This window comes from Odocoileus virginianus, chromosome 25 (genome assembly GCF_023699985.2).
Source record: "Odocoileus virginianus isolate 20LAN1187 ecotype Illinois chromosome 25, Ovbor_1.2, whole genome shotgun sequence".
Lineage (NCBI taxonomy): Eukaryota > Metazoa > Chordata > Mammalia > Artiodactyla > Cervidae > Odocoileus > Odocoileus virginianus.
The window spans coordinates 18,142,835-18,164,159 of NC_069698.1; the positions used below are offsets into that span (position 1 = coordinate 18,142,835).

General features: G+C 33.9%; 1 protein-coding gene across 2 annotated transcripts in view; it reads right to left on the reverse strand.

Moving 5' to 3' along the window:
* The window catches only part of EPHA3 (EPH receptor A3), a 392,317-nt gene that overhangs the window by 349,196 nt on the left and 21,796 nt on the right, over positions 1–21,325 (reverse strand). For both annotated transcript variants that reach the window (XM_070455042.1, XM_070455041.1), the window contains exon 2: positions 19,229–19,293. In XM_070455042.1, coding sequence (XP_070311143.1) covers positions 19,229–19,293 — 65 coding nt within the window. The remainder of the gene's footprint in view (positions 1–19,228; positions 19,294–21,325) is intronic.

A 21,325-nucleotide genomic window follows, 5' to 3' on the forward strand; every position in this document is an offset into this window, starting at 1 on the left:
AACCATTTTTTCTTTCTGTGAAGAAAAAGAAATGTGTCTATTTTGTGAAGGTATATTTAATTTTATTTTTATCTTGTTGAATGTTCTATGAAATACTGTGGCATTATCAATTGCATGCTAGTAATACTATAGGAAAGATATGATTATTATTCCATAACTTGTTTTAAATTATACATCTAACATCAATCGACCAACTGTTATATTTAAATCAGTGAAAGTGAAAGTGAAAGTCACTCAGTCGTGTCCGACTCTTTGCAACCCCATGGACTATGGGATTCTCCAGGCCAGAATACTGGAGTGGGTAGTCTTTCCCTTTTCCAGGGGATCTTCCCAAACCAGGGATCGAACCCAGGTCTGCCGCATTGCAGGTGGATTCTTTACCAGATGAGCCACAATAAATTGTGCCTATTCTGACTTTTTTCACAGCTCTCATTAAGCTCTCATAACCTAATAATTAGTCTTTGGAATTAAGATGAATAAACAATTGCAGTTCAATGATCAATTCAACTCATTTTCTGAAAAGATTCAAACTGTTAAGAAAATGAGAAGTAAACCTAATATCTGAGACTCTATTTTACCAAAAATAAATAATTGAATGGTATTGAAAAACTAACAAAAATGTAAAAGAACTACACTGTGTCCTTTTACAAGTGATGTTATGCAAAGAAAGGGAGGTCTTGCTATGTTTAGATATTACCTAAGTAAACTGCACCGAACATTTTGTAATAATTTCAGACCCAGAATTATGTGAAACAAAACAAAATGGGTTCAAAAAAGAAGCAGTCCTCATTAAGTAGAAGATGAAATGAGCATAAAGACAAAAACATCTTTGGTAAACTCAGAATTCAAAACATGTGTAAAACTAGAAATATAAATTGAAAGTGGAAGCAATATGAAGCAGCACCATACATAGAGGAACCTTAACTGCACATTGCTAAGTGAATGAAGCTATTCTGGAAAGGTTACACACAGTATGGTCCCACCCATAGACATTTTAGAAAAGGAAAAATATAAAGGGAATGAGAAGATCAGTGTGCCCATAGAAGGGGGAAAGGATTAATAGGCACAGCACAGCCGATCTGCAGTGTAGGGAAAACATTCTGTGTGATGATGAGACAACGTGTACACACATCATGCAGTTGGCAAAACCTTGAAAACTGTACAACATGAAGAGTGCACTCTAATGTAAACTGTGGACTTAGCTAAAATAATGCATCATATTGGTTCATCAAACTTAACATACATATTACAGCATTGCAAGATGTTAATTATTGGGGCATCCAGGGAAGGGGGAAATATATGTGAATTCTCTGTACAGAGTATAGTGTACTCTCTGTTCAACTTTTCTATAAATCTAAAATTGCTCTAAGAAATAAAGTCTATTATTTTGAAAAACAAACTGATGAGAGTTAAACTTATACATGGTAATATATATTAATGAATAGAAACTGACAGAAAAAAATGTTCATACTAAATGCAATAGGTACCCTGGACTGGATACTGGAAAAGAAATATGTTAGTAGAAAAACTGATGAACTAAAAAAAAAAAAAAAATGTCGTTTAGTTAATAGCAATGTATCAGTGTGAATCTCTTAGTTTTCAGAAACATTACCATATGTATATAAGACATTTTAAAACTTTTTATTTTATATTGGAGTAGAGTTGATTAATGGGCTTCCCTGGTAGCTCAGAAGGTAAAGTATTCCACCCGCAATGTGGGAGACTTGGGCTCGATTGCTGGGTTGGGAAGATCCCCTGGAAGAGGGCATGGCAACCCACTTCAGTATAATTCCCAGGAGAATCCCCATGGACAGAGAAGCCTAGCAAGCTGTAGTCCGGCGTTGCAGAGTCAGACAGGACTGAGCCGCTAAGCATAAGACATAGCACACGTAGCTGATTAACAATATCATGATAAAGTGTACAACAAAGTGATTCAGTCATACATATACATGTATCTATTCTTTTTTCCCAGGAAACCATGATGTTTTCTTCTGACTCAGATAACCAAGACGGTGTGGTCACTCACCTAGAGCCAGACATTCTGCAGTGTGAAGTCAAGTGTGCTTTAGGAAGCATTACTATGAACAAAGCTACTGGAGGTGATGGAATTCCAGCTGAGCTCATTCAAATCCTAAAAGATGAAGCTGTTAAAGTGCTGTATTCATTGTATCAGCAGATTTGGAAAACTCAGCATTGACCATAGGACTGGAAAATGTCAGTTTTCATTCCAATCCCAAAGAAAGGCAATGCCAAAGAATGTTTACATTACCATATAACATGCCAGGAAGATTATGCTAAAAATCTTGCCAGCTAGACTTCAGCAGTACATGAACTTCTAGATATACAAGCTGGATTTAGAAAAGGCAGAGGAACCAGAGATCAAATTGCCAACTGGATCATAGAAAAAGAAAGAGCAAGGGGATTCCAAAAAAAGATCTGCTTCTGCTTCACTGCCTAGGTCAAGGCCTTCGACTGTGTGGATTACAACAAACTGCGGTAGACTCTTAAAGAGATGGGAATAGCAGACCACATTACGTGCCTCCTGGGAAACCTATATGCAGGACAAGATGCAACAGCTAGAACTAGACATGGAACAATGGACTGGTTCCAAATTGGGAAAGGAGAGCATCAAGGCTGTATATTGTCACCCTGCTTATTTAACTTATATGCAGAGTACATCATGCGAAATGCCAGGATGGATGAATCTAAAGCTGGAATCAAGATTGCTGAGAGAAATATCAACAAACTCAGATATGCTGATGATATCACTTAAATGGCAGAAAGTGAAGAGGAACTAAAGGGCCTCTTGATGAAAGTGAAAGAGGAGAGTGAAAAACCTGACTTAAAAATCAGCATTCAAAAATTGAAGATCATGGCATCCAGTCTTATCACTTCATGGCAAATAGATGGGGAAAGTGTGGAAACAGTGTCAGATATCATTTTCTTGTGCTCCAAAATCGCTGCAGCCAGTGACTGCAGTCATCAAGTTAAAAGACACTTGCTCCTTGGACGAATAGCTATGGCAAACCTAGACAGTGTATTAAAAAGCAGAGACAGACACTTTGCAGGGAAGGCTATGATTTTCCCATTAGTCCTATATGCGGTTCGATCCCTGGAATGGGAAGATCCCATGGGGAAGGAAATGGCAAGCCACTCCAGTATTCTTGCCTGGGAAATACTATGGACAGAGGAACCTGGCAAGTTATGTCCATGAGGTCACAAAATGAGTCAGACATGACTTAGCAACTAAACAACAACAAAAATTATTCCAAAAGAGGCAAAATTTAAAGACCAGAATCACACGTGGTTATGAAACAGCCAACAGCTAGGATGAAATGTCCAAACACTAACTGATCGTATTCCTCCTTGGCTTTGAAAGCTGAATGTATTATACAAGAACAACACAAAATCTACTAGTGTGCTAGAAACACCATGAGACACTGAAGGACAGGGAGGCCTGGCGTGCTGCAGTCTGTGGGATCACAAAGAGTAAGACACGACTTAGCAACTGAACAATAACAACAATACTAGAAACTCCTTGCAGGCAGTGCTTTTTTTCTCTCTCTTTTGACTCTAAAATGTCTAGCAAAGGAAGTGCTTATACATGTTCAATGATTGATTCTCAGTTATCTAAAGTCAAATGATACAAATATCTTCTGAAGTCACTTTTTAAAACAGCTTATGTTGTATTAATTAAAATAACAGTTTTTTCTTTACTATTGCTCACAGGTCACATTATGTATTACAAAAGAAAGCTAATAAATTATGATAGAATAACAAAGAGAAATCTGGCCTCATTAAAAATATTTTTTTCTCCCAAGCTATGCAGATCCTTTTGTAAGGCAAGTCTTTCATTTTTCAGCTTTGTTATATTTTACAAAATACCCTGTATGTAACAGTTAGTGATTCTTCCATATTTTGATATCTACTAATTAGCTAAGAGGTCGTAAGCGATTTCCCCATCCTATTGTTAAACACATTACATTTCATTAACTGTTCAGTCAACTTAAGTTTTTAAATAATTGTTAGTACTGTGCTAGGTTCATGATCTTTTTTGAAGAACCAAAAAATGAGCTCCTGATGGATGAGGTTATTGAAAGACTTGGTGGATCAGAGATCTAAATCAGTACACTAAATCCCAATTAATTATAAGAATAAAAATTAGATATATAATATTTAAAGAAATAGCTCTTCTTTACATAAAAAAAGATACCCTTCTTTTCTACACCTTGACTATGGTATTTCATGAGAGATATATGTTGTAATCTTCCAAGGTGACAATTCAAACTTATGTTTGTTTCCTAAGGAACATATAAATTTGAGTAACATATCTCATTTCAATTTTTTGCTTGTAAGTGCCTTAAGATGTTTCATGCTGTATTTCTTTATACTTACTTCTTATGGAACATCTGTTTCTATAACAGATTAAGCAATTGTCCCTCTCCTGTTTAAGCATTGTTGAAAATAACCACTTATATCTCTGTTGAAAATCATAATTTCTACAGCTCACATCTAATAATATCAGTGTTTTTTCAAAGGGAAATTGATTGCTGAGAGAGAAACTATCTGGTGAACATTTTCTAAGTTTGTCACTGGTTAAAATTTTTCACTATTCAAAATTTGTCTTTTATTTTCTATTTCTTCTTTGTCTGTCACATATCATGAGTGTATTCTATAATGCTTATCTAGAAATTACCTGTTTTATACTGTAGGTACCATTTATTATAAAATTAATAATGAAATTATAAGTTTATTTTTGTTTTTTTGTATCCTTTACTGCCAAAATACCCATAGCTAGATCTGCCCAAATTCTAAAAGTATATTATGTGACTTTCTGCATCTGTGACCTTCTATTTGAAAATTTAGCCTTCATAGAATCTATATTTCTCAAACACATGTACGCCCATGGCGGATTCATGTCAATGTATGACAAAACCAATACAATATTGTAAACTAATTAGCCTCCAATTAAAATAAATAAATTTATATTTTAAAAATCTCAAAAAAAAAGAAATTATAACATTGGGGCAACCCAGATGCCCATCAGCAGACGAATGGATGAGGAAGCTGTGGTACATATACACCATGGAATACTACTCAGCCATTAAAAAGAATTCATTTGAATCAGTTCTAATGAGATGGATGAAACTGGAGCCCATTATACAGAGCGAAGTAAGCCAGAAAGATAAAGACCATTACAATATACTAACACATATATATGGACTTTAGAAAGATGGTAACGATAACCCTATATGCAAAACAGAAAAAGAGACTCAGATGTATGGAACAGACTTGTGGACTCTGGGAGAAGGAGAGGGTGGGATGTTTCAGGAGAACAGCATTGAAACATGTATATTATCTAGGGTGAAACGGATAACCAGCTCAGGTTGGGTACATGAGACAAGTGCTCGGGCCTGGTGCACTGGGAAGACCCAGAGGGATCGGGTGGAGAGGGAGGTGGGAGGGGGGACTGGGATGGGGAATACATGTAAATCCAGGGCTAATTCATATCAATGTATAACAAAAACTACTGTAATGATGTAAAGTAATTAGCCTCCAACTAATAAAAATTAAAAAAAAAAAAAAGAAAAAGAAAAAAAAAAAAAAAACATTGGGGCAATGATACAGAATTTCAAATGTAATCACAAGTAAGATACTACTAGGTATATTATATGTTACAGATGTATATCTGTGAGTGTGCATATACATACATAAATATAAATAACTATGTCATCCATTAGCAATACAATTCATATCTATAGGAGTACTGTTCAACAGTTGATTCTGAAGAACTTTAAAAGTCAAGAAACTTTAGGAGAAACTAAGATACATATCAGTCATCATCAGTAAAATGCAATATCATAGAAATTACCCTAAAATTCATTACCATCTTTCTAAATTCTTTATATCCTATATCCAGTTGACACCATTTCTTACTGGACATCATAAATGACCAGTATCCATAACTTCCATTCTATGCCATGCCAGATATCTTTCTTGGATGACCTGAATAAACAAACGGTTCTTTGCACCTCTATTTTAAGTCCACAGAATGAACTTCATAATGTCTAGACTATTGAACAATTTTCCATTAAAAGAATCCCAACCTTCTGACATGGTGTATGAGGCTCTCCACAATCCAGGATAATTCTGTTTTTCCCTTCACAAATTCCATGTTCTGCTCTTCTCTACATTACTTTCAGAATACATGAGCTATATTTTTTTCTCAACATACAGTGCTATTTTACAGTCTCTGTTTTGTGTATGTGATGCCTAATCACATATACCTCGTAAATTACTATTTATGTTTAAAGCTTCACATATTTACTCTTGACATAGTTTACTCTGACTTATGTTAAGCAGAGCTGATGACACACATTACAGTATTACTGAATCACTGTGTATCTTAATTGATGACTATCACTATATTGTAGTTACTGCTCCATGCATTCTCTTCTACCAGATTGCTTCTCAAGGAAATAGCTTCATTAACTCTCTTACAATAGGCAGTATAGAATAATGGCAATGTACATAAAGTAAAAAGTCAGACTCCCTGGTTTTATTCCTGGCTCTTTCACTTACTAAATGCATGATCTTGTTTAGTTATTTAAATTTGGAGGTGGGGCTTATTTTTTCTGTAAAATGAGAGTAAAATGTTATCAGGCGGTCGTGAGAATTAAACAAGTTGACATGGAAAGCACTACAAATAGAGCACAGCGCATTGTAGGAATATTAGCAATAGGTACTGTTTTTTGTATCTTTCACTGCCTATGATAGTAGCAGCACACAGCAGGAGCTCAAGCAGTTACTAAACAGGATGAATGAATTCCAATACACGGAAGCTTGTGCAAGCCCCGTTTATATCACATAAATTATTCAGAATTCGATTCCAAAAAATAATGTGACTCCACAGACTTTCCTGTCTAAAGTAATGTTAGCATCTTTAGTTCTTCCCATAGTGTTTACCACTAGATATTTTCTTTGAATTAGGATCATATATTTCAGAAATGAAAAAGTATTTACTTTAGAGGAGATTATTACCATGGCAAATTATACCATAAAATATTTCCTGGGTTATAAAACTCCTGCCCTGATTTTTACATTCTAGTTTACAAAATCTGCTGAAGAACTAACTTGCTATCCTAACTTATAATTATCACATTACAGAAAGCTACATAAGAATGCCTTATATTTCTACAAAAATATTCCATAAAAATTACTGTTCAGAAGGCAAAAATATTGTTAATAATTTTGAGATGTTTAAAATCTTGAGGATTTATTGGTTAGAAGATAACACATCTAAGCCTTCTATCTGAAGACTAGCCACATTAAAATGATGTACTAATTTTTTTTAAAAGATCTCAAAATATTCATTGGTTCTTATGAAAACTGAGAGTAAACGAGATTTGTTTTGATTATGAGCTAACATATAAAACTACTATTTCAATGCAAGTACAGTGATATTTGAATCTAAGCTAAAATCAATTTTTAGTTGTCAGAGAATGAGTTAAGAATTTTTAGGCAGAAAGTGACATCTCAGTCCCTGGATCATAAATCAAGTTGTGATGAGAGGATAGGGATACATGAGAGAAAGGAGAGCTAATAATAATCCTATACAACCCAATTTTCTTCTTGGCCTCACAAAAGATCAGCATTTATCAGCTGCTGAGAAAAGAGCGCAATATTGACTGATGTATCCCAAGATTTGGTTATTCTTTAGGATGCTGTAAGGCAAGACATTCAGACAAAATAGTCCTGAAATTCTGTGAAATGTAGTCTCTTCAACGTTAAATCACATAATCTTGAATCTTTCTTTGGTACTGTCCTCAGCCAAGACAGAGAGGATTAATGAAAGACCACTAAACAGACCCAGAAAGCAATGATTTTGAGGATGACCTTGAGGATCCTGAGCTTCAGCTGCTTGTCTGTGTAATTAAGGAATTGCAGTAGATGATTTCTAAAGTCCCTGCTGGCTCCAAAATTGATTACTCATTCAAATATATGCTACTGCTCCAAATAAGATAAAAATATGCCCCCTTTATAAGAAAGTGAAGCAGCTCTATCAACAAACATTTTCACAAAATTCTATACAGTTATCTTTGGTTTAGGACTACATTGTTACTTGCTTTTTCAACACTCAAGAGAATGAGTAAATTAAAATTGAAATTATCACTGATTCTACTTTAAAAACTGATTACCCAGCACATCCATCCATTCAGGATAGACATGACAAATGGTTTTCTAGCACAGTTTACAAAATTGATTCATATCATCCGTGAGCTTTAAACTCCATTGAAGGCTTTTGAGACCAGTGTTTATGACTGCCAGATGCCTTGATATTCACGGCACGGAGTAAGTATCCAGGTGTAGACTAAGAGTTAAGGTTCTTTGAAACCACCATGCTGTGTCTGTCCTCTCTTCCTGCAAGAGCTGAATCTCCCTGGTTTCTGGATTCATGGTCTTGTCACTTTACGCTGAGAAAAAAGATCACTCTTTACATTTGTCTAAAGTTTGAAAAATACCAGACAAAGAAGCCTGATGGGCGACAGTCCACAAGGTCCCCAAAAGTCGGGCATAATTGATTGACTGAGCACGCATGGGCCACAAAAACCTTAACTTATTCTTAGCCCTACACCCAAAAGAACATTAACTGGTATTGTCACTTGGGAGGGAAATTTGATTACATTTACCAAGCATCTTATGCCCTCTTTTTTTCCTTTTGCTTTGTCTTCCTTAGTTCATTAATTTTTCTTCTGTGGAGTTCCCCAAAGGTCTTATAACTTACACAATTCACCAAATTTGGTTTCTCTTTATTTTATGCATTTATTATAAAAATGATCTATTAATAAAAATTCTTTTTTTTTTAATATCCCTTTTTGGAGTGTCAGCCAGATAATGAAAATTTAGCCTATGCCAAATCACTAAGATACATAATTAGAAGAACAGAGGGCTGACCCTTGGTTTCTATAATCTGTTATGAGAACTTTTACAGTGATTTTCAAATGCTTTTTCTGACTCCTGTCTGTTCTTTGATTACAACATCCTCCATAATCACCTCTTTAAAATATGACCCTTGAATAATCTCCAATATCTTTAGTGGGGCACATAAAATCTATTATAAGCTGATCTCAGTAACTTTCTAGGAATGTTTCATAGTCATTTTCCAAACAACCTTAAATTCAAGTAACTCCTTGATGGGGAATTTTCATGTTTCTATTTCAATTTCACTATCACTTAATTTATGGCTTTTCTAGTCTTTTGGTTTTAATGTTATCTCTCTTATCGTGAGCAATGGATGCAAATGTGTAAACATCTTCAGCATTTACAAATACTGAAGCTACTACAATCAACTTAAACTGAGCTCCAATATTACATGAGAGAAACTTGAGAATTCTAAAATGAATTCCTGTTACAAGAGTGCTAAGAATATATTCCTTGAGTGGCTGGTAAAATGCCTATTTTTCCTGCTTTGTGTTTATTGTAATATCCTAAATTTTTAAATATCCAGAACTATATTTATCATGAATTATGCATAGTGCTGCATTGAGAGTTTGGAACAAACTACAGCACAGCACCATATCAAGCATTAGTCAATTCCTTTCATAAGTAATACCTGTTTCATTATAGCAGATAATGATTTTCTAGCACAGTGATTCCCAAAGTTGAACAGCATGAGAATCACATGGAAAGCCTGTGAAGAAACAGATTGCTGAACCCTGATCCCAGGATTTGTAACACAGTAGTAGGTCTTAGTTAGAAGCCCAGAATTTTGCATTTCTAATAATTATTGTTTAAAAATTAAAAACAAACAAAAAATCAAAAACAATTTCAATATATTAGTTTATATAGATACAGCTATATATGACTCTGTAGTTTATATATATATATAGTTTTATATAACTCTATATACATAATGTGTGTGTGTGTATGTTAAGCTGCCTTATGACCAGAATGAATAAAACAAACTTTTAAACAGGCTATTCAGAAAATTGAGTATACTATCCCCCTTGATGTTTTCCATCTTATGTCCCATGTAAAAGGGATAAATGATTTTAGCAAGTCCCAAGAAATCTGGGCTATTGCATTGATAATTCTTCTTCATATAACATTTCCTGAATAAAGTGAACATCACTAGCAAAAAATAAACAAAACTGATGGTAATCAGTGAGCTACGAAGTTTGCAGAAATACTTGGAGTGGCTTGTATTGTAAATGTTATAACCTTTAAATGTTCTCAGGTCCAATGGCTATCATTTGGGACATGGGACTTATTTAAAAAGTGTTTTACACTGTATTTTTTTACAGGCCAAATTTAATTTCTTTAAAAAAAAACTTTCAAAAGAAATGAAACACCAGTGAATAATAAACCTAAAGGTCAAGACCATTAATTCATGAAATTAAAAAGAAAATATTTAAGGAGTAAAGTAAATAAGTAAAACTTTGGGGAAAATTATGATTTTTATAAATTCCCATCAAAATTCTTGACTTATACTTAATGAAATGACAGAATGGAAATTCGTCTCCTTTGGAACATATGCTACATTTATATCCTATATTCAAATGAAAACTTGGAAACTTAAAAATATAGCATTTGTTCTAAGTATGCTCTTTAAAATATTAAGGGAGCTGGACATTTCTTAGCAATACAAAAATTGATATCCAATCTGCTATATACCCTTTTGTACATGTGTCAACAAATTTAATATAAAATAAGTATGAAAGCCATTCTTTTTTAAGTTTAATATCTATATTTTGGTTATTCTTATTTTAATAATTCCTTTTTTATAAGAAAGTACTTTCACTTGAAGTTGCACAAAGTAAAATACTTTGGTGCTAAGAAAGTTGTTATTTTTATAAAATGCTATCAATATGACAAATCACTAGAAGCAAAACTTTACTTCCAAATAGAAATTTAAAAAAAAACAAATATGAAATCAACATAATAAATTTATTAAATATTTAAACATTCAAATTAGACATGAAAATTATTTGTGTATCTTAGCTTCTTATTAACTTTGTAGTTACTTATGTTAAATGACTAATATCATTTAAATGTTAAATATCACAAAGCACAAATTTGTGGGTATAGCTAAAATAAAGAAAATCCATTCAAATATGTTTCAAGTCTCCTTTCCTCTAAACCCAACAAAGCTATACATCAAAGAAAAGGAAAAAAAGTATGTCACATGTCATATTTTAAATTATAATTCAATCCCCAAAATACAAACAAGCGTTGTTTTGATACAGAGAGGGGGATTTATACAGAAATATACAACATTATCAATGAAAACTATTTATTTTTCTTTAAACACTAACATCATTTCTGATAAAACAGATACAAGATAACATTTTAAATTTTAGAAATTTAATATTGCTAGAATAAATTCTATTTTTGTTGATTTCTACCACTTATTCACCTTCCCCTTATTTTATAGGGTATTTTACTTCAAGGAAAGGTTAAAAAAGACCTATAAAACTTTGTCATGTTTTTCTAATTCATCGGACAACTTTCCTTGAAAGGTCAGCACAGTGGGTGAAAGTGACATATATAAAATATATAGCATTGTTCATGCTAGGCAGAAAAATTTTAAATGACCAAGAATCACATGTCAAAATTTTTTTTTCTGGATGGACTATTCAGCATATGAAGCAGAATTTGGATTATGATTCACAAAGGCAGAGTCCCAGGTGGTTATCATTGACACCCAGTTGTCAACATATTCCTCCTGCATTTCAGACACCATTCACAAAATGAAAGGTAGAAATCCAGTAGGTAAGACTTCTAGAATCCAGACTTCACAAATAGCAATCAACAATTCCAATACTGAAAGCAAATTATACTATATTAGAGACTTGTTTTAGAGAATATTTTTATTATTTCCATTATTCTTGATGATTCACTCAATTCTAAATATTTCTAGTTTTAGGTAATTGGAATTTATTTGCAGGATAACAGATTTTTACCTCTAGACAACAGCCTATATAATTTTCAACATAGAGCTATCTTAAGCTACTTTTCTTTTTCAGTTAACTTCCAATGCATAGGCTTGTAGTATTTCTAAATACTAAATACTTAGTATTTTTTACTAAGTAGATCTGCTAGTACAAAAATTAATATATGTAATATAGACATAGATGTATATCTATAGTATTATATATGCACATTTATATATTATATAAATACATCTGTAATATATACTCATACATATATAATATATACACTATAGTATGTATAATGTTACTTAAGTTATGCCATTGAAAAGAGAGTGAAATCATTAACAGAACCCATCTAAAACAACAGATTGGGACATCAAATTTTTCTTAACAAATGCAAAATCAGTGTTAGTTTTATTATCCTCCCTTGTATTGGAAAGCTTTTATTATTTACTTATCCAGGTAATTTAAATTTATGGGCAATTAATCTAAGAACCTTAACAGGGAGAAAAACAGGGGGAATTTCATGAAATGGGAATTAGTGTCAAAGAACTTCCCGTTTCCAGGCTGAGATAAATATCAATGAAATAACTACAATCACGTAGAACTACAAGCTGAGGCAGTACAACAAAGAGGAAGGCAGATGAGCTAATAGGTGTTATATCCTAGTCTTGGAGGCAGCAGGAGGGTGGCAGCAGGAGGTTAGAAGGTGTCCCTGAGGAAGAAATATTAATATTTTGAGGAAATTCTAACCCTTATTTTGATTCTTTCAATTCAAAATGTATTTCAAGATTATATGCAAACTTTGACCTGTGCAGATTCAATGAAATAACAATCACGTGCTGTTAATGGAAATATTTTGAGTTCTTAATTGAGAATAGGTACTAATTGGCACCCCAGGTAATACTATCAACTTTCCTTTTCCAAAATTCAAGTCTAAGACATGGTGTAGACTGAGATTTAAGCAGACGTATCAATGAATTGACTATTCATTGGAAGGACTGATGCTGAAGCTGAAGCTCCAATACTTTGGCCACCTGATGTAAACAGCCGACTCATGGAAAAGACCCTGATGTTGGGAAAGATTGAAGGCAGCAGGAGAAGGGGACGACAGAGGATGAGATGGTTGGATGGTATCACCAACTCAATGGACATGAGTCTGAGCAAACTCCGGGAGATGGTGAAGGACAGGGAAGCCCGGCATGCTGCAGTCCATGGGGTTGCAAAGAGTTGGACATGACTGAGCAACTGAACAATGACAGTTAATGAATTTAGCGGGTTTGGATTAGAATGGAAAAATTGTAAAATTTATCTAAGATTAAGAAATGATATCTGCATAGCTCTTTTACATACATTTGTGTGTGTGTGTATATATATATATATATATATATATATAGATAGATAGATAGATAGATATAGTTAGATATATAGGAACATCTCACTTGCCCAACTATCATTTACTCTAAAGTGCTGTGACTTAGAAATTACTGTTATGCCTCAATTAAATGTGAGGATAAATACTAATGAAGGTTAATAGGCATGTATTAGGTCATACAGCAATAAAAGATACAGCCAGAATCCAAATGCAGATGTGCTGATTCTACATGATATGCTTATTCTATTTTACTATCCTTCCTGTTATCTTTGACATTATCTTAAAGCACAAAAAAAGACAACCTGGGAAAACACAGATAACATTGTAGGAAAGAATTATGCATTGCCATAGCCTTGATTGAGAAATCAGGGTGTCTGACCAGGAGATAAAGCATTACATCCTATCAGGATATCTTTACCTGGAAAGTATGAGAAATACAAAAACAGTGGATTCAATAAGGAAAACATATGCCTCCACATAATCAGTGGTTCTGAGGTGTCAGGGTTCCTGGCTCGTCTCTCTAATGCTCTCTGGCTCTACCTTTCTGGCCATTAAGGGGGTGCAGGTCCTCCAGACTGGACTCTGGGCCATCACAGAGCAAGCTCAGAGGACAAAGCACCTGGCCTCCCCCACGTTTTTTTAAAAATTTATTTATTTTTAATTGGAGGACCACAATTGTGTTGGTTTTGGCCATAGGAGAACATGAATTAGCCATAAGTATACATATGTTCCCTCCTTCTTGAACCTCCTTCCAAACTCCCAACCCATCCCACCCCTCTAGACTGTCACAGAGACCTCCTCCTAACTTTTTATTGGAAGGAACCTTTCCCAAAAGTCACTGGAGTCCTGGTCCAGTCTCACTGGCTTTACATTATTCTTGCCTAAACCAACACTGGGAAAATGACTTAATTATCATGATTTGCTCTCAGATGAATCAATACTCACCCTGCAAAGTAATAGAGGGGTCATTTTCGAAAGAAACACATAGAGGGGTGAAAACATGAACCGTTTCAGTGTTCCATCAGCAAAGAAAAACCAGGGAACAAATATTGGGTGAGCAACCAATGGGGTCTCTATTTGCCAGGAGACTGTTTTCTATTTAAGTGCATTATCACTGTTAAGTCAGCAATAAATAGCTAGGAAAATCTTTATCAAAAAATACCTAAAAGAATTGAAAGATGGAGGTGGTTTAATTTTTTTTTTAATTTACAGTCGCTGATTTTGAGACTTTTAATTTTACCCTACCCCTCCCTCAAATCTCTCTTCATTTTCTCCTCCTTAGTTGAGTTTATTTAATTGAGTCAAAGTTCTTGATTCCTTTGTACTGCTTAACCATCTTACCAATACTATCCTAAGTGAAAACTATGTGGCCTACTTCCTACTAATCTCTTCTCTGTAATCATACACAGACTAAGACATTTCAATCGACCAATCAATTTAAGTACTAGTCGTGTGTAAACTATGGATCTTTTCTATATTACAATCCAACAATATGTATGGGCTTTGATGTATGTTGATTATTCACTAAATCAAAAAAATATTTAAACTACTGATTTATTTACTAACACTTCTGAATAATTAAGCCCCAAATTCAAATGTTATTGATGTAATTCATAGTTTATAGGGCCAGAGAAGGTTAATTGCTTGTTTGCTTTACTAAAGTGAACAAACTTAGTACCAGAAAATATCTATGCCAAAGAAGACTTTTTATTGAAAATGAATTGTAATAAATTAGCATGACCTTCTTGATAATTTCAGTTGACAAGTTTGAGTAATATTTCCATGAAATTCATTAGAGAACACCAAGTTTCATTAAACTTCTTCATAGATCTTTTTTCCCATACCTAATAATATAGTACCAAACTGAGAGCTCAGATGATAAAGAATCTACTTGCAATGCAAGAGACCTGGTTTTGATCCCTGGGTCAGGAAGATCTCCTGGAGAAGGGAATGGCAACCCACTCCAGTATTTTTGCCTGGAGAATTCCATGGACAGGCAACAATTCATGAGGTCGCAAAGAGTCAGACATGACTGAGCAATTAACGCAATACCATACTTTTCTTCCAGGTTTCCTTTAAGATGTGAAGCACTATTTAAAAAATAGAGAGAGAAATAATCCTCCCAAGAAAATAACATAAGTCAATTCTAAGGTTTTATGTGTGAATATATCTCTGGGGAAGAGAATGAATAGGAATAGAAAAGACTATATATGAAGGAATGAGCCGCTCTTGACAACTTTCCCCCAAATAATAATTTTAGATAGCTCAGGTGATGTAATCATTACATGGAAGACATTTCAAATTTGGGAAGAACTATTGGTCTATTTCTTAAAACTTATATTTAAAAAGATTTGGCATTTAGAGCTTCTGATGGAGGTAGGGCTGGGACTTAAAGAAGTTGCTCACTACCCTTAAGGTCTTTCAGTGACCATACCTTCTGATGGATCACCATTATCCACTCCTTGAGTAAGGGCTTCTCAACCTGGAAGCTGTCATTTTGCACCAGGTCATTCTGAGTTGTAGGAAGCTGTCATGTTCTTTGTAAAATGTTAAGTAGGACCCCTAGTTTCCACACTAGATGCCCGTTGCACCCTGCCTACCCAGTTGTGACAGCCAGTATATCTCCAGACAAATATCCCCACAGGGCAAAATCAAAATCACCACCCCACTTATCTACCCCTTCATCAATTGAGAACCATTTCCCTAAATCAAAAGTATCAGATTTTCTGTGCCACTTGTCAAGTCACACTCAAAGAAACAAAGAATAGAAAAGTGGTTGCCAAGAGGTGAGGGTGGGGGAAATGGGAAGGGGGTGGTAAAATGATACAAGCTGTCAGCTGTGGAGTAAGGACTGAGGATCTAATGTAATACCTGGTGACTATAACTGATAACACAGTATCATAATACTGAAACTTTCTAAGGGAGTAGAACAGGCATGTTCTCAGAAAACAAACAAACAAACAAACAGAAGCGAGTAGGATATTTAAGTGATTAAGTATGCTGTGACATCATTATAATTTTTTCCTCTAAAGTTTATATTTATATTATAGTTAACCTGAAAACAGATGCACTTCTACTTATTAGGGTTAATTAATTAAAACAATAACTAGTTCAAACTTATTTCCAGCTATCACTTCATTTTTTATGGAAAACCCTGAGGCATATATATCACTACTGATTTAACTATCTATTCCTTTTAAACTAAAACAAACATAAAATTCTTATATCCTAGTCAAATTGAAAATGGCAATGATTAGGCAATAAAAATAATAAATTGAATCTACAGGCACAAACAATCATACAAGCAAAGATGTTAAATCCCAAACTTCAACTGACCATAGAGTTTCCAGTCAAGAATATCATCAGTATCTCAAAAAGAAATTAATATTAACAAGACATTTTCTAAATTAGTGCTACTTACTTCCTCATGGACATTATGGTTAACATAATATGTGGAGGGGAGAAGATTAAAAGAAAAAATGTGCTACAAATCAACCCAGGACAATAATTTACATATTTGATTTTTCCTTTTCTCGTTTACTAAATCTTTTGGGACTTAAGATATTATAAACATCACTACCTGTCAGGGAGATGTTTTTTATCTCCCCGCTAGTTTTAATAATAAGCTTGGAGAGGTTGGCCAGCTATTTTAACGCCATTTAATGCATCTGAAATAGGGAAGTCACAGCTGCTAGATAAACCAGAAAAGCCATGAAGAGGAGGCCATAGTGCCTGAGGTCAGCTTTCTGAGGCTGAAGGAGAGACTGAAAGCTGTTCATGGGAAAACCATAAGTGATTCCTAGGAGAAAGGAAGTGGGAAATTGGGCAAGAGATGGGAAAAGTCAAGAGGCAAGTTACCCTTACCCTGAGGAGTGCTTCTTAAATTTAATGTGCTTTAATGTGAATCACCTGAGGCCATGTTAAGAGGCAGATTCTGACTCAGAAAGTCTGGGGTGGGGCTGCATTTCTGAGAATCCCCCACATGCTGACACTGCTGATTGGTGCATGCACACTTTACATGGCAGGGTTCTAGAACACCCTTCCCCATCCCCCATATATCTGGAAATAAAAGTGCTAACTTTGTTCATCATAAAATCTATGAGATAAGCAAGGTAAATGAATTCATTTCCCCAAATATTCAATATGGAGAAACAAGTTTTCCTTATACCTTCTTTAAAGCAGAAATAAAAGAGAAGTAAACTGCTGCTTTGATATTTAAGTTAATTTGTTAATTTTTTATTTTTTAAAGATATATTCTATTTATATTTATAGATTTAAAGAATTAGTATGGTTTTGCTTTTCATATCTTCTTAGACAGCAATCATATCTTCTATGATATGTTACTTATGGAGTAATGAAAAACTCAAATTTCTAAAATCAACATTATAGTTGAATATGAGTTGGACAATGAGTTTTAAATCAGTTTTCCAGCTCAATCCTGAGTTTCTACTCATTTGTTATGACTACCCAGGATGTGCTTTATCTTAACCATTTGATTCCTTTTGCACCTATGGGAAAACCAAATGCTGGCTTACTTCATACTCTCCCTTTCTGAGCCACAAACCAAGACCTGATTATGTGATAGGTTTTGGCATTATGTCAACGTCAAGGTGCACCAGAAAGAGAAGCAGATACAAGATGACAGATAGATGAAGTATCCCTGATGCAAAACATCCGTTGGTGAGGAAGAAGCTGCTAGTAAAAATTAGTATGTTTAGGCACAGAATTCTAAAGACTGAACACCAAGTCAAAGTAATTATAACCTCTTTGAAAAGAGGACGGTGTAGGAATAAAATAAATAGGAATATATACCTTTTTTCCTACAACAACTATTTCTAAATAGCACTTTGTATTTTCTACAAGCTATCCTTGGAAACAAAACAGATGTGTTCAGGCATTTTTTGTAGTTTTTTAGGAAGAAGAATTTTCCAAATGTATGAGCCTCTTTTTCTTCTGAAAGAAAGAATGTATGACAGAAAACCACAAAATACTGTAAAGCAATTATCCTTCAATTAATAAAAGAAAAGGAAAACTTTCTCACACAAAGAATCATCATAAACATTTGGGTCCTGAAATGGCATACACTTTAGTAACCTGTGTCTGGTTTCATAACGTTAAAGGTATATACAAAACTTAGAATTTAAAGGCAGCCATATTTTTCCTGGCTTCCCAAGTGGTGCTAGTGGTAAAGAATCCACCTGTCTATGCAGGACATATGAGAGATGGTTCGATCCCTGGGTTGGGAAGATACTCTGCAGGAGGGCATGGCAACCCACTCCAGTATTCTTTCCTGGAGAATCCCATGGACAAAAGATCCTGGTGGGCTGTATAGTTCAAAGGGTCGCAAGGAGTTGGACATGACTGAATGACTTAGCAAGTGTATATATATTTTTGTAAATAAAATGCCTAATTTTAAACTGAGCCTAGACAAATTGAAGACATTTTAAGCAAAGGAATGAAGGCAACACAGGTTTATAGTCTTGACAAATACATCCTACTCGGAATTGTCTCCACAGTTGATTTTAAGGCTACAACTCTAGAGGCAACCATCTCCAAATACACATTTTCCATATCACTTAAAATTTGTGAAGTCTCTTCTCAACTCACTGATTCTGACTGCATCACAAAAAGATGTTAGGTATCATGCTTAGATCATCTGTATGATGACAGTAATAGTCAAACCACTTATTTTAGTTTATTCAAGCTATGGATAAATTCAGAAGAGGGGGAAAAAAAAAACTTCCAAATGCTCAATAGTTCCATTGGACACAAATATTAAGCTGTGTTAGTCCATGTATTGACTACAGTGATAAACAAAATTTCTCATCAGAAGTATAGGAGTTCCTGTCCCCAGTAATCCTAATCTCTAAGAAAGGCAATGCACAGAATTGTGTTCCTTTCAAAAGTTAACCAAACTCACCCCATGTGATGGATAGGAGATCCAGCCCAGCTCCCCTTGAATGGTTTTTGAATCCAGTAAATTGACTGAAAAAAAACAAAAAAACACAGGTACACAAACACAGTTAAAAGGAATGAATTCTATTTAACTGTCAAATTGACATTGTGTGTATTGCTGAAATGACAACATGTTAAAAAACATGACTCTGCTCATTCTCATTATATGTGTATGATTAATATAAGAAGGGTATTACAAAGAAAAGAAATAATAGGGAAAGGTAAGGGACCAAAAGTTTCTGTGACTTTTTTTTAAACTGTTTATGTTTGTTTATAAAATATATATTCAATATACTGACAGAATAATTTCAGGTTTAAAGAGGACACTATAAAAATGCAAAGTAGGAAACACTAATGCAAGCAAGAAATCAAAATAATTGCAAAGACCACTAAATTTGACAAATTGACATATGATTTCACTATAAATTAGTTAAACATGATTCCCTAGTGAAACATATTTTTTACATATTTGATATGACATCTTCATATTGTCCTTGGCCAAATATATTATTCTGTAATCTGTATTTTTTAAATACTGCATAAATTGTGTACTTATACATAATGAATAAAATGCTTAGCTATCAGTTTGAGGAAAAACCAAAGTAAAAATATGTATTATAATCACACCTGTGTAAATCTGTACTTATTTAAAGAAAGCATTGTTACCCAAAGGCTTCAATAATTTTGCTCAGAATTTTCTGCTAATTATTAAGTCTGGTAAATTATAAAATATAACAAGAATGTGGCTGCATTTTGAATATATTAAAAGAGAAAGGCAAATGATTTATTTTAAGCCCAGAAAGTATTAATTTGAAGTGGATTAAAATATAAAAAGTTACTTTAATAACAAAGGGATTGTGTTGATTGTCAATCTGTTAAATAGTGGAAACTATAGTTTTACCACATCCTTTTTCTAAATTAGAAAATAACCCCATGATTGATTAATGGAAGATGCAGAAGAAATTTACATAAAATATGAAGGTATTATTAACATGAACTAGTTTTACCACATCCTTTTTCTAAATTAGAAAATAACCCCATGATTGATTAATGGAAGATGCAGAAGAAATTTACATAAAATATGAAGGTATTATTAACATGAACTAGAGAAGGTGAATCAATAAATATAATAAGAGAGACTTATTTTGAAGGGTTCCATATATTCATAAGTCAAAACATAACGTTAATATAGGCAAAGTACATGTCCACATGCTGTCAATAAAGTGTTTCATGATGCATGAAAAGCATCCCTTTCTTTAATCATCCCATTTATTGTCTTACAAAGGAAACACTAAACTTATTAAATGTTAAGAAAAAGAATTATATGTGATTGACATTAGAATTCTGAATTTTCAAGCACTGATTTTAAAAGATATTTGGTTAGATGAAAAATATACAAGATGAGTATAAGAAAAGTTTCTAATCATTAAGTTAAAAAAGATAAAATTCTCAAAGTCAGATTCTCTAAGTTTTGTGAGTAAAAACAAACAAGCAAAAAAAAGAAAGAAAGAAAGAAACACACAAAAAAACCCTATAAACTTAATTTATTACACTGGAATTCCTTAATGATTAAACTTTTTTCCCTTAATCCCAGTGAGAAGTAATTATATTTAGGTAAAAGGAGAAGAAAGTTGTTGCATAGATTGCATAGTGTAATTTCCATAATGAAATTATTTCCTCAGATATCAGTTTGGAAATTAACAGTATGCTTAATTATATTGAAGTTATCTCTGAAAAATGATTCTTTAAAAACATTTACCAGTAATGTTACAGATAATATTTCAGATAGAGCTCAGTCGTGTCCAACTCTTCAACTCCATTGACTGTAGCCCACCAGGCTCCTCTGTGCATGGGATTTCCCAGGCAAGGATACTGGAGTGGTTTGCCATTTCCTTCTCCAAGTGATCTTCCCTACCCAGGGCTCAAACCCATGTCTCTTGTGTCCCCTGGATTGTCAGGCAGATTCTTTACCACGAGTGACACCTGGGAAGTCCAGAATTTCAGATTAAATCATGTTAAAGAATTTTTGAAAAGATGAGAATACATCCTCACCTTTAAAGTA